General features: G+C 43.9%; 1 protein-coding gene across 3 annotated transcripts in view; it reads left to right on the plus strand.

Annotated features, from left to right (window-relative positions):
• The first annotated feature begins 1,030 nt into the window (after nt 1-1,030).
• LOC147057659 (syntaxin-binding protein 1-like) overlaps nt 1,031-13,881 on the plus strand; it is a 61,328-nt gene continuing 48,477 nt past the window's right edge. The window contains exons 1-6 of one of the 3 annotated variants that reach the window (XM_085910738.1): nt 1,031-1,075; nt 1,160-1,244; nt 1,870-1,946; nt 6,238-6,287; nt 6,372-6,453; nt 10,780-10,856. In XM_085910738.1, the coding sequence (XP_085766864.1) occupies nt 1,910-1,946; nt 6,238-6,287; nt 6,372-6,453; nt 10,780-10,856 (246 nt within the window). In that variant the 5' untranslated portion in view covers nt 1,031-1,075; nt 1,160-1,244; nt 1,870-1,909. Of the gene's footprint in view, nt 1,076-1,103; nt 1,245-1,429; nt 1,479-1,869; nt 1,947-6,237; nt 6,288-6,371; nt 6,454-10,779; nt 10,857-13,881 lie in introns of those variants that run through there. The other 2 variants (XM_085910739.1, XM_085910740.1) reach the window with 2 other exon arrangements.

Here is a 13,881-nt window from a genome sequence, read left to right on the forward strand (position 1 = left end):
GTGGGAGGGGGAGCTTCGGGGACGTTCAGTGTCGCGATGTACGGCCAGTGAACTGACTGTGATGAAAGGAATAAAGCAGAAATGAATAAATGAAATTGAATGAATAATTGAAATGAATAAATTAAAGAGTCAGTACAGTATACTTTATCGTCACATGTGTCTTCAGGGCGTTCTCGCTGTTGTATATTTTGGACTAACTCATGTTCCGTAGTGGGAAAACCCCGGATGTGGGAGGGGGAGCTTCGGGGACGTTCAGTGTCGCGATGTATGGCCAGTGAACTGACTGTGATGAAAGGAATAAAGCAGTATCCATCACGTCGTTGTCCGAACCATGCTTGCTACATCAGAACCTGGAAAATAGTAAAGATATAACACTCTCCACCGGCGGTGGCCTTCATCTGGACATAGCAATACACTGTTAGTCTCGTCGCTAAGGCATGAATGCGGAGCGCACAGTCCATTGATATGAAAGTCCCCTAGCAGCGAGCTGGTTGATGTCAGCGATAAAAATAGAATATCTTCCAAGAATAGCTCAAAAAAATCTAGTTTCTATTTCGCGGAAATTCCCATTTCGCGGTTGGGTCTGGAACGTAACCCCCGCGAAGTAGGAGGGATCACTGTATTGTCTTTCTCATTAACCAGTTCTGGGTGGCCCCGCCTACTGCCCGATGACTGCTTGGATAGGCTCCATTGGATAGGCTCCAGCATGACCGCGACCCCTGTGGGGACAAGCGATATAGGGAGGGACGGATGGAACTCACTCACTCACTCACTCACTCACTCACTCCATAACTCCATACAGGGATCCGAGAGTAAGAACACGCACTGAGAACGGTGTTGTCAGCGAAAAAAAAAGTTCTCTGTAACCGTTCCAAGATAAAATACGTCCGTGGTTGAGATATATTTTCATATACCCATGTAGTTCGACATTGCAAACAGTTAGTGAACTTACAACTTAAGTTAAACTTTAAGTTACTGTCTGATAAGTAACTCCTGGCGTCTTGCAAGGAAAGACAAATGCACCCATCCAGTTTGATTGCTTGAAGGTGTTATCGGTTCCTGGTTGGAGACTTTGGTAATTGCGCGCTGTTGTGACCATTCGCCTCAAGTTGAACAGAGCCCACAGAGTCATTTGTGATTAGTTAATTTGCGTATTCAGGCCGGGTCCAAAAGGAGACGGTCGCGGTAACAGAAAAGAGAGACACGAGGAGACTCGCGCGGAGACAGAGGCGCGCGGACGCGAGGTAACGAGGAGACAGCATGAGCAGGAATAAAATATTTCTTTCGAACAAAGATGTCTGTGTCACGAGAAGTCATTTTCCAATCACCACCCAGCTTTGCCCGGTGGCCGGTCCGGACGGGCGCCGGGACGGACCCATGCCTCAGAAAATACACATAATCTTGACAGGCATCCTGTATGTGCAGCATACCCATCTTTACCCATTTTTTTGACAAGTGCTATCGCTTAATTTGTATTGGTAATTATTTGTTTTTTTTATAATCTATATATTGTAATGTTACATTATTCCAATAGCCATCTTCACCCCTGAAATTAAACTATGATGGGAAAAGTGAAACGAGATGATGAAACATGCAGTTTAATGTACATTTTTCCAAGTCAACAAAGTGTATCTGCAAAATAATGTTATAATGCCCAACAGTCACTGTAAAATGTTGATTCTATGAGATCTGGGTAGTACCCACTGGGTACAATTGATTTAAGCAGCAATAAGCGAGGCATCTTTAACCGATCGCTCACGTTGCCACATCCAGTTAGATAACGACGTCGACGTAGGACTCGGAGCTTGACGGGGGGATTTAGCGTTTATATGTCTGTGATTCTAATTCGGTTTGCTTTTTTTCCATTAGCCACAGTGCGGCAGAGAGGTGGACGCGCATCCGGTCAGCTATGGCACCGTTTGGACTGAAAGCCGTTGTTGGAGAAAGTAAGAAGTGTTTTTCTCGTTTATTATCTGTTATTTGATCAACACCGAGTAATGACCTTCAAGCAGTACAACCAACGCTTGTACTGTTGTGTTAATGAAGTTAAATTTCAAACGAGTGAAAACAAAAAAAATCCTCAAACTGTATTAAAATTTCAAATTGATGTATTTTTAATTTTGAATCCTCCTGGTTGCGTTTTCTCTCTCTCTCTCTCTCTCTCTCTCTCTCTCTCTCTCTCTCTCTCTCTCTCTCTCTCTCTCTCTCTATCTATCTATCTATCTATCTATCTATCTATATATATATATTTTTTTTTTTAATTATTTATTTTTTTTCATTCATCTTCCGAACCGCTTATCCTTACGGGGCTCGTGCGGCACGGTTTTTTTAAATGCTTGCATTATTTTCATAATGTGGCTCGAATTTTTTTACAAAGACTACGTGCCATGTTTTTAAACTAGAATATCTTAAACATTAATTTTGTTTTCGTAATAAAATTAGTTCAATTATGTATTATTTTTGTATTTTTCTTATAGTCCAATAAAACACCAAATAAACAGCCTCCAAAGGGTCGTTTCAGATGTTGCCAAGTGTTGAGGGAGGAATTGTTACTGGTAAAAGATCATTGTATGTAGGTCGTTTTAAAACGTCTTTCACATCTTAAAGAATCTTCATTACTGATCCAGGCAGGGCGCCTCCATTTTATTTGATCTTCATAATTTTTTTATATCACTTAAACTGTCCAGGGTCACGGGGAGCTGACAGGTGATAGGCAAACTTCAAATTTAATTCAATTTAATTTAGTACCTATAGTTCCAATGTAATAAAAAAATATTTATCAACATTTTGCATTTGCTAGTTTCATCGAGACCATGTCTGGAGACTAAATCCAGCATTGTTGCCAATATTGTCATCATTAAAACATGTCATGCCAGAATCTTAGTCCTGTCCAAAAGTCACTTCTAACAATTGAGACAAAAATAGGATGAATTCTTTCAGGGGTTTAGTTTTTTGTCTATCTGTTTCTGAGGCCTGTTGTTTTTCTGTGACGATGTCACAGAACACAGAACCGCTCTGAAATAGTAATGGCGAGTGTTGTATGGGCTAAGAGGATTTGAAGCAGATTAGAGGCAGGGATTGCGTTTACCCTCCATAAAGGACAGACTGGATTGTTAAACCCCAGTGATGGAAACTGGAACACTCCTTATCTGTATGCCCATCCACCCAAGTAAAACAAATTGTGAACCATCAGCAGTATTCTAATAGGTTTTTTTTTATGCTCATTTGCTTTTTGTTTCAAGTTCAAATCTATTGCTGTGCATCCAAACTGCGTCGATGCTTGAGGTTGTCTCTTTCGATGTATCAACACTCTGCAATCTGTTCAGACTCAATCGTGCATTTTATCCCCAGATGGGTAGACTCCCACTCTCGTACCCCCAGTTGGCATTGTGGTACAACTAGTGCAAAAAGACACGTTAAACCAAATAGTTTAGTGTATTCTCAACAGTTGTCACCCTACGAATGACACCTTCCTATTGTTGCAAAGTTGCAAGCCGCTGTTATAAGAGTTAGTTCAGTGGTTCTTAACCTGGGTTCGATCGAACCCTAGGGGTTCGGTGGGTCGGTCTTAGGGGTTCGGCAGAGCCTCCACTGCGGAGGTCTGAACACGCCTTTAAGTCGTGTAAATTTGTGATGATGCAAAAGTCACACTGATTTCCTGGTATGTAATTTGTTGTGAGTTCATGCATTGTGTTGGTTTTTTTCTTTGAATAAGGTGATGTTCATGCACGGCTCATTTTGTGTACCAGTATAAAAAAAATCTGTCTTGAATTTGAAAAAACATAATTTTTTTTTTACTGAAGAGGGGTTCGGTGAATGCGCATATGAAACTGGTGGGGTTCAGTACCTCCAACAAGGTTAAGAATCACTGAGTTAGTTTCCATCCATCCATCCATCCTTCCATGCATCCCATGTTAGGTTAGTTGAAATGGGTGAGGGTTAATAGTGCTTTGTAGATATGTTCCCTCTGACTGACTGGATTGTATCCATCAAATATGGAGTCACCTTTCTGTATATGGTTGTTTCTGTTGTTGATCATAACAAGAAGTTGGATGCAGGGGCATTGTTGAGGCGACAAGGAAATACATGCTATGTCATCTTAAAGAAGTCCGAGGGCCCTTTATTGGTAGACTGACATCCATTCACATGGCATTAAAACAGGTATAATTTATTTTTCGTGCCAGCGCGAGTCTAGTCTAGCGTGTTTGGGGCATTACGGTGCACGGAGTTGCTTCTCCCCGACACTTGATAATTTGGTAACACAAGGTTTGTCTTATAAATCGATGCATGTTCATTTTCATGCCAGGTTAAGTCAGCGTGTTTGTTGATTGCGTTTGGCATGTAAATGGATGCATGTCCATTTTTATGTCAGGTTAAGTTAGTGTGTTTGAGAAGTTAGTAGACACACTGGTGCGCCCCCCCAGCGCATCTCAGAATTTGGTGACAAAAAGTAGACTACATTTTAGATTACTTGCAAGGAATTCTGTTGTGCAGCGTAGGTGGTGTAACACAATCTTGGTGGATTTGATGGAGGCACAGCAAACAGATTCGTGTGTGGTGGATGTCATCTATTTTATTCACAAATATGACAACAACGTAGGACAATCCCTCAGAATACTTGTGTGAATAAATTAATGAGCATTATGGGTAAAATGCATTGTGAGAAACAAAATGCCTAAATAATCTTGTTGTTGTCTTTTAATTAGTGACCATGAAAATTTCACAGACTTAATAAAATCTCAGTCTGAAGACTCGGCTTTGTTAGGTTGGTTCCCAGTTCTTTATCTTTAATGCTCGCTATGCTAACAGTAATAACCAAGAGTCAGCCTTCGCAGTTTAACTATTTAATGTATGCCAGGATGATCAAGACACAGCTGTGGAGCCTTTTCTGCTGGATGCGGAAGAAGGTCTAACCCTGACCGCTAGGATTCCTGCTCTTATACTACTCTGGGTCGCCCTCCTGCAAGGAGGCGACGCTGCCTAGCCTGTGCGATAATGTGTGACCTTGTAGTCTGAACTGAGAGCGACCTCTACGTATGCGCAAAGACTGTCATTAGGGAAGAGAAAGCTAATGAAGCAAGAGAAGGGTTACAGCGTATAACGGCATAACTCAAGCTACCTAGCTAATCACATGTGCCAAAGAGGCCTATTCTAACAATTAGGACTAAAAACTCTACAATTTGTCTTTAAATGTGAGCAGGTTTGAGATTATAGTCTCTCAAGGGTCTTTTCCAAATCTCAGTCTTCAGATGTACAGATTGCATTAATTGATGCACGCCACTTTGTAGGATGCAACAATTTTCTTGTCTAAAGAAAGGGTGGTTGCAGTGTATTAATACGTTCTGAACTGATGATTGATTATTACATTTATGTACACTATGAAGAAAATATAAGGGATATTTTTAATATAATAATTTATTATTGATAGATTCATTGGGGTGGAAGGTGGGGTGGCAATACCTTTTGGTGGGGTTGGCAACTGCCACCTATCGCCACTCTGCAAAACCGTCTATGTACTTGACCCTTTTCTTTTTTGTCAGGAAACCCTTGCCTTTGCACCACCAATAAGTTTTCAGATGCTGAAATTTGGAGTTCTCCAAGTCGATGATTCAAAATGGCTATTACTCAGTTACATTATTCTAATATAAAACCATAGTTTTTAATTTTAAGAAATATTTTGTCATTCCATTTATCTAGTTGCAAGCGGCACAGTGACGAACTGGTTTGCACGTCCGCCTCACAGTTCAGATGTTTAGGGTTCAATTCCGTCTCCAGCCTTTTTGTATGGAGTTTGCATGTTCTTCCCATGCCTGTGTGGGTTTTCTATGGGTACTCCGGTTCCCTCCCATATTCCATGGTAGGCCAATTGACCACTTCAAATTATCAATTATTATGAGTGTGAACGATCTATACAGTATTTGCCCTGCTTGCGACCAGTTCGGGGTGGACCTCGCCTACTACCTGAAGATTGCTGATATAGGCTCCAACAACTCACGAGAAGATACGCTGTTCAGAAGATAAACGAATGAAATGAATTTATCTAGTTGCATTTATATTAATATTAAATGGTGCCACTGTGCCAAAAAATATCCTAATTTAAGTCACATTGTCTCACATTATTTCTCACATTCAATGCCATTGGCGGTGATAGACGTCAAATATGCCTTTTACCAGGAAGTTTTTTTAAATAAATAAATAAATAAATAAATAAATTGTTGTGTACCTCTCATGTTACAGAGATTATGAACTGTGTCATCAAGAAGGCAAGAGAAAAAGGAAAATGGAAAGTAAGTGCATGTTTTCTTCTGGATTCCCAGAGTATTTAAGTCCATAAATTCCCCATTATGAAGAGTTCTGTCTCTTGTTTGTAGGTGCTTGTGGTAGACAAGCTAAGTATGAGGATGATTTCCTCCTGCTGCAAGATGACAGACATCATGTCAGAGGGAATCACCAGTGAGTACCATTGGTTTTACCACTAGAAATTCACGTGACAGACAAAAAAATTCTTTTTATGGTTTACTTCAGGATTAATGATGTCATAGTATCATTTGTGTTTCTCTTCACGCTTATTCTGCTAAGTACCGTAATTTTTGGACTATTAGTCGCTCCGGAGTATAAGTCGCACCAACCGTAAAATGCACAATAAAGTGAAAAAAAACATATATAAGTCGCACCGGAGTATAAGTCGCACTTTTGGGGCTAATTTATTTGTCGAAATCCAACACCAAAAACAGACATGAACAGGCTAAACGATACGGTATGCTAACGTGACATATACACAAACGAAGAGCTGAGAAAGGGCCTGACGTAACATTCAGAGTTATTCAAGTAAGTATTACATAAATAACACGTTTATCAAATCATCTGTGTTACTCCAATTCATTAAATCCATCGAAGGGGCTTTATGTAAACAATGCCGCGTATGCACCGCATATGCTGACGTCGAACCCGTTGTAAGTTGCATTTCTAATTATTCCACAGACCCATATAACGATATATAAAGTATATTTCAAATAACTATCATATTACAACAATATTATCAAACCATCTGTGTCACTCCAAATCATTAAATCCATCGATCAAATTCTTCGTTCTTTATGTCAACAACGCCGCGCGTGCGCTGCAGAGATCTAGTATATAACTATATTGTAGCGTTAACAAAGTACCAGGAAAGACGTGGGTTTGGTAAACGGCTCTTTATTTAACAAAACAAGAGTTCAACGAGCCAACAACTACTGAACTAAAATAGGGACCGGGCGTGCGTAAAAGCCATGTCCGAGCCCCATCCACCGTCCCTGGAAAGCCACCCGGCCGAGCACCGGCCCCCGACTTCCATCCACGGAGGTGAAAGAAAGCTCCGTAGAGTATGACCGGGCGTGCGTAAAAGCCATGTCCGAGCCCCATCCACTGTCCCCGGACAGCCACCCGGCCGAGCGCCGACCCCCGACTTCCATCCACGGAGGTGAAAGAGAGCTCCCGTCGAGTATGACCGGGCGTGCGTAAGAGCCATGTCCGAGCCCCATCCACCGTCCCCGGACAGCCACCCAGCCAAGCGCCGACTTCCATTCACGGAGGTGAAAGAGAGCTCCCGTCGAGAAGGACCGGGCGTGCGTGAAAGCCATAATAGTTTTTCAAACCTTCTGTGTCACTCCAAATCATTAAATCCTTCAAACTCTTCGTCCTCCGTGTCACTTACAAACAAAGCCGCTAATGATGCCGGTAGTACATGGGGCCCTTCGTCATCTTCGTCATCTTCGTCATCCCGTGATCGAATCCTTTGCCCTTTATGTAAACAACCGCCGCGTGGCACGGGTGACGTCACTTGCAGTTCAAATGACAGTAATCCCTTGCTACATCGCGGTTCGTTTCTCGCGGTTTCACGACATCGCGGATTTTTGAATCTTGACAATTTGTGAAATAAATCACATATAAGTCGGTCCTGAGTATAAGTCGCCCCCCCACCCAAACTATGACAAAAACCGCGACTTATAGTCCGAAAATTACGGTAAGATCTGCAGCTGTCTGACCAAGGCTGCAGATTCCTGGTATTGGGGCACATTTGCTCAATAATTTGTCTTGAAAATGAAATTTCACAGCTCTTCAAGACAAATTATCTGCTTCTTTTTTCCCCACCTTTGGTTATTGAGATATGTTAATTATCTAGTGCAGAGGTCTGCTACCTGCAGCTCCGGAGCCGCATGCGGCTCTTCATTCTGATTGTAGCGGCTCCCTTTGGCCCTGAAACCCCCCCATTAATAAATGGTATTTCTTCATTCATTTTATTTATTTATATTATTATTATTAGTTTATTGTGCGGTGGATTTCCTGGAGCAGGATAATGAGAACTTTGCTTCATATGGCCACACAGATCTTGTTTTTGTGGAGGCCCTCAACGTTCAAGTCAAGTCAAGTTTATTTGTATAGCCCTAAATCACAAGTCTCAAAGGGCTTCACATAGACAATCAATTGACACTTATTCTCAAAGCATCCCCTGATCTTGGGCTCCCAAAAGGGCAAGGAAAAATTCAAAAAAAACCTACCAGGGGAAAAATGAGAAACCTTGAGAAGGGACCACAGATGGAAGGATCCCCCTTTCAGGATCACCAGGCTGCAATGGATGCAAAGAGCGCACATAAAATAAATAATATGGAAATCAAAAAGTGGATGTCCAGGCCAAAGTGAAGAGCTGTCGGAGGTGCCTTCGATTGTCCTGGCAGTGTCCTCTAGGAGGGTAATCCGCTGCAGTTCATTTGCAAAGTTGTAGGAAGCAATGGTCCACAAGCAGCTTCTTTTACTTTGGCACCTTATTGCTTTCGGGGCCGAGGGTCTAACCTTTTACCACCCCGAAAGCGTCTCCAAAGTATAGTTTTCAGCCTGGACATGTCAGACAGTATCCAGTTTCCAGGGGTCACCACGAGGAGGTAAACGAAATGAGTCCCTACTGCACACCTGCTTGGTGTCGTAGTGCTCACACCCGTTTAATAGACAGGCCAATAAACGCCGCCGCTCTGCGCTTAGTGACAGGTTCCCTTCATCACACACTAACGAACAAACTGTACATACTTGCGGACATCCAACTCCTCCGTAAGAGAGCCACACTGTCTCTGGCTCGCCAGGCGCAGGAGCCTGGTTACCTTCTGCGCGTTCGTCTACTCTCGCCAACACCTAGAGGACACCGGCAACTCAAGTCGAGACACCCATTTGTCCCTGCTGCACTGGCGCTGCTGAATGAAGCTGACCAGTCAGGCAGCAACGTAAAAACTTGGGCAGACAACAAATGGAACACAGACTGGAAAAAATAAACTCTTCCCGACTCTGCGGATTCATTGCAAGACCAGGACAATACCACCAGCAATATGTTTCCCCAGACCAGCTTGGGAAAGGCTTAACCGCCTTCGAACTGGTGTTGGTCTCTTCCGCTCAACCCTGCACAACCCTGGGTTTGGCGCCTACTGCGGCATGCACAGAGGAATAGACTGCAGACTATGTTATAACATCTTGCCCCATCTACCACCATCCTGGTGGGGCCCATGGTCTGACCTCCATAGATGATGCTCTGGTCAGCTGGTTGACTGACACTTGCCCTCAAATATAACATCTGCACCTTCAAAAAACCATCTCCTCCATGTGAAGAAGAAGTAGATTAGTTTATTTTTTTGGGCAGTTATCTTGGAGTTTGAGTTGATGCCATCTAATTATAAAAATTTAAAGTAAGTAAGTTACAGCCCCAAGGTATATCTGCAACGAATTTTAGACACAGAAGTCACATTAAAAAAAAAAGCAAAAAAAAAAAAAAACTCAGAGGACCAGAAAACACTGATATGGGCTTGTTAAAGACGCTCCTAATTTATTTCTAAAACTGCTAAGCTGCAGCTAAATGTTTTATTCATATGAAAGTGGGGTGGTTATTATTTTACTTTTACGCAAATATAGGAAGGACTTATTAATAGGCCTACAGTTCGCAGTTTAATCTATTTCAAAGTATGCCTACACTGCATTTCTGTTGTTATATTCAGTGGTTGTAACAGGTAAAATAAATAAAAGTTGAAAACTTTTAAAAGTTTACAAGCGCTGTTTTTCTTTGCGGCTCCCGACGATTTTCTTTGGGTAGAAGAGGGGGCAAAATGGCTCTTATGATAGTAAAGGTTACAGACCCCCGGATCTAGTGAATAAAGTGATATACAGCTAGGTACCAGTAGAGAGTGCTAGTGATATGCATATACAGTGGCCTAAGAGTCTGGGGAGACAGTAAAAAAAGTGAACTGCCATGGAGACCAGTTAAGTGTTACCGCAATAAAATCAACTCAAATGACAAACTCGAGCATACATTGATAGAGTAATATCTCAAATTATTACAAAACATTAGGAATGTCGTAGAATAATGAATCGGTGGCCCGAGGAGGGCAACTCGGTGAGCATTAGTTAGCACGTCCGCCTCAGAGTTAGGAGGGTGCGGGTTCGATTTCTACCTCCGGCCCTCCCTGTGTGGCGTTTGCATGTCCACATCCCAAAAACATGCATGGTAGGTGTCAGCCTCAGCTATATATAGGAGCAGCAGAACATAAATAGGGTCTTAAATATTATTTGTTGAGAGGATAGTGAATGTGGTGCTTCCAAGGAATACATTGATCTGTGGACTGATCTTTTTGGGAGATGTTGGCCAAAGCATCAGTGAAGATGCTTATGGTGAGGAGATGGAGCCTGTCTGTCTATTCTAGATTCATCATGTCAGATTTTTAATAATGGATTGACAGTTTAAACATTGTTATTTTTTTGCAGTTGTAGAGGACATAACCAAGCAGCGGGAGCCTCTGCCCAGCATGGAGGCCATTTATCTGATAACACCCTCAGATGAGGTAATAAGAAATCTGTGAAAAAACAAATAAACCGTATGTATGTATGTATGTATGTATGTATATATGTATGTATGTATGTATGTATGTATGTATGTATGTATGTATGTATGTATGTATGTATGTATGTATGTATATGTATGTATATCTCTCCCAAAATACTCCCGAAGCACCCTCCACAGAACCTCCCGAGGGACACGGTCGAACGCCTTCTCCAAGTCCACAAAACACATGTGGACTGGTTGGGCGAACTCCCATGCACCCTCGAGGATCCTGCCGAGGGTGTAGAGCTGGTCCACTGTTCCACGGCCAGGACGAAAGCCACACTGCACCTCCTGAATCCGAGGCTCGACCTCCCGACGGATCCTCCTCTCCAGCACCCCTGAATATACCTTACCAGGGAGGCTGAGAAGTGTGATTCCCCTGTAATTGGAACACACCCTCCGGTCCCCCTTCTTAAAGAGGGGAACCACCACCGCAGTCTGCCAATCCAGAGGCACCGTCCCCGATGTCCACGGAATGCTGTAGAGGCATGTCAGCCATGACAGCCCCACAACATCCAGAGCCTTTAAGAACTCCGGACGGATCTCATCCACCCCCAGGGCCCTGCCACCGAGGAGTTTTTTTAACTACCTCAGTGACTTCGACCTCCAAGATTGGAGAGTCCGCCTCAGAGTCTCCAGGCCCTGCTTTCACAATGGAAGGCGTGTCGGTAGAATTGAGGAGGTCTTCGAAGTATTCCCCCCACCGACTCCCGACGTCCCGAGTCGAGGTCAGCAGCACACCATCTCCACTGTAAACAGTGTTGACCGTGCACTGCTTCCCCCTCCTGAGACGCCAGATGGTGGACCAGAATTTCCTCGAAGCCGTGCGGAAGTAATTCTCCATGGCCTCGCCAAACTCCTCCCACGCCCGGGTTTTTGCCTCAGCAACCGCCGAAGCCACGTTCCGCTTGGCCATCCGGTACCCGTCAGCTGCCTCCGGAGTCCCGCAGGCCAAAACGGCCCGATAGGACTCCTTCCTCAGCTTGACGGCATCCCTTACCGCCGGTGTTCACCAGCAGGTTCGGGGATTGCCGCCACGACAGGCACCAACAACCTTACGGCCACAGCTCCGGTCGGCTGCCTCAACAATGGAGGCGCGGAACATGGTCCACTCGGACTCAATGTCCCCCGCCTCCCCCGGGAGGTGGGAAAAGCTCTGCCGGAGGTGGGAGTTGAAGCTCTTCCTGACAGGGGATTCTGCCAGACGTTCCCAGCAGACCCTCACAGAGCGTTTGGGCCTGCCAGGTAAGACCAGCATATACCTCCACCATCGGAGCCAACCCACCACCAGGTGGTGATCAGTTGACAGCTCCGCCCCTCTCTTCACCCGAGTGTCCAAAACATGCGGCCGCAAATCCGATGACACGACCGCAAGTCGATCAACGAACTGCGGCCTAGGGTATCCTAGTGCCAAGTGCACACATGGACACCCTTATGCTTGAACATGGTGTTCATTATAGAAAATCCGTGTCGAGCACAGAAGTCCAACAATAGAACACCGCTCGGGTTCAGGAGGGCCGTTCCTCCCAATCACACCCTTCCGGGCGAGGGAAAACTGAGTCCATTTTTGTTTGTCAAAATCAGTGATATTTCAGAAGTGAAATCAAGTTTATAGGATTTACAGAAAGTGTGCAATCATTGCCTAAACAAAAGTAGGCAGGTGCATAAATTTGGGCACCCCAAAAGAAAAATGACTTCAATATTTAGTAGACCCTCCTTTTGCAGGATTAACAACAGCCTCTAAACACTTTCTATAGTTTCCAATGAGAGTCTGGATTCTGCTTCAAGGTATTTTTGACCATTCGTCTTGACAAAATATCTCCAGTTCAGTCAGGTTTGATGGTTTCTGAGCATGGACAGCCTGCTTTAAATCACACCACAAATTTTCAATAACATTCAAGTCTGGGGACTGAGATGGCCATTCCAGAATGTTGTACTTGTTCCTCTGGATGAATGCTTTAGTAGAATTTGAGCAGCGTTTTGGGTCGTTGTCTTGTTGAGGTATCCAGCCCCTGTGCAATTTCAACTTTGTCACTGATTCTTGAACATTGTTTGCAAGAATCTGCTGATACTAACTTAAATCCATGCGACCTTCAACTTTAACAAGATTGCCAGTACCTGCACTGGTCACACAGCCCCACAGCATGATGCCCTACCAAATTTGACTGTGGGTAGCAAGTGTTTGTTATGGAATGCTGTGTACTTCTTCCTCCATGCATACCGCCCCTTGTTATGTCCAAATAACACAATTTTTGTTTCATCAGTCCACAGCACCTTGTTCCAAAATGAAGCTGGCTTGTCCAAATGTGCTTTACCATACCTCAAGTGACTCTGTTTGTGGCATGTGTGCAGAAAACACTTCTGCCGCATTATTCTCCCATACAGCATCTCCTTGTACAAAGTGCACTGAATAGTTGAATGATGCACAGTGTCACAATCTGCATGAGGATTATGTTGTAGGTGTTTGGAGCTGCTCTGTGGGTTGACTTTGACTGTTCTCACCATCCTTCGCCTCTGCTTATCTGAGATTTTTCTTGGCCTGCCATAACTAGAACTTTGTTTGTGGTCTTCCATTTCTAAGTTCCTCACAGTGCAAACTGACTGCTAAAATCTCTGAGCTAGCTTTTTGTATCCTTCCCCTAAACTATGATGTTGAACAATCTTTGTTTTCAGGTCATTTGTCAGTTGTTTTAAGGCTCCCGTGTTGCCACTCGGCGGGGTACTGGGTAGCACGTCCGCCTCACAGTTAGGAGGGTGCGGGTTCGATTCCACCTCCGCCCTGCGATTGGCTGGCAACCAGTTCTGGGTGTCCCCCGCCTGCTGCCCACTGACGGCTGGGATAGGCTTCAGCACGCCCACGACCCCCATGGGGACAAAGCGGTTCCGAAGATGGATGGATGGATGGATGGATGGATGGATGGATGGATGGATGTTGCCACTCTTCAGAGGAGATGCAAAGACGAGAAGAACTTGCAACTGGCCAC

Source organism: Syngnathus leptorhynchus, chromosome 4, assembly GCF_054491065.1.
Source record: "Syngnathus leptorhynchus isolate UIUO chromosome 4, UIUO_Slep, whole genome shotgun sequence".
Taxonomy (NCBI): domain Eukaryota; kingdom Metazoa; phylum Chordata; class Actinopteri; order Syngnathiformes; family Syngnathidae; genus Syngnathus; species Syngnathus leptorhynchus.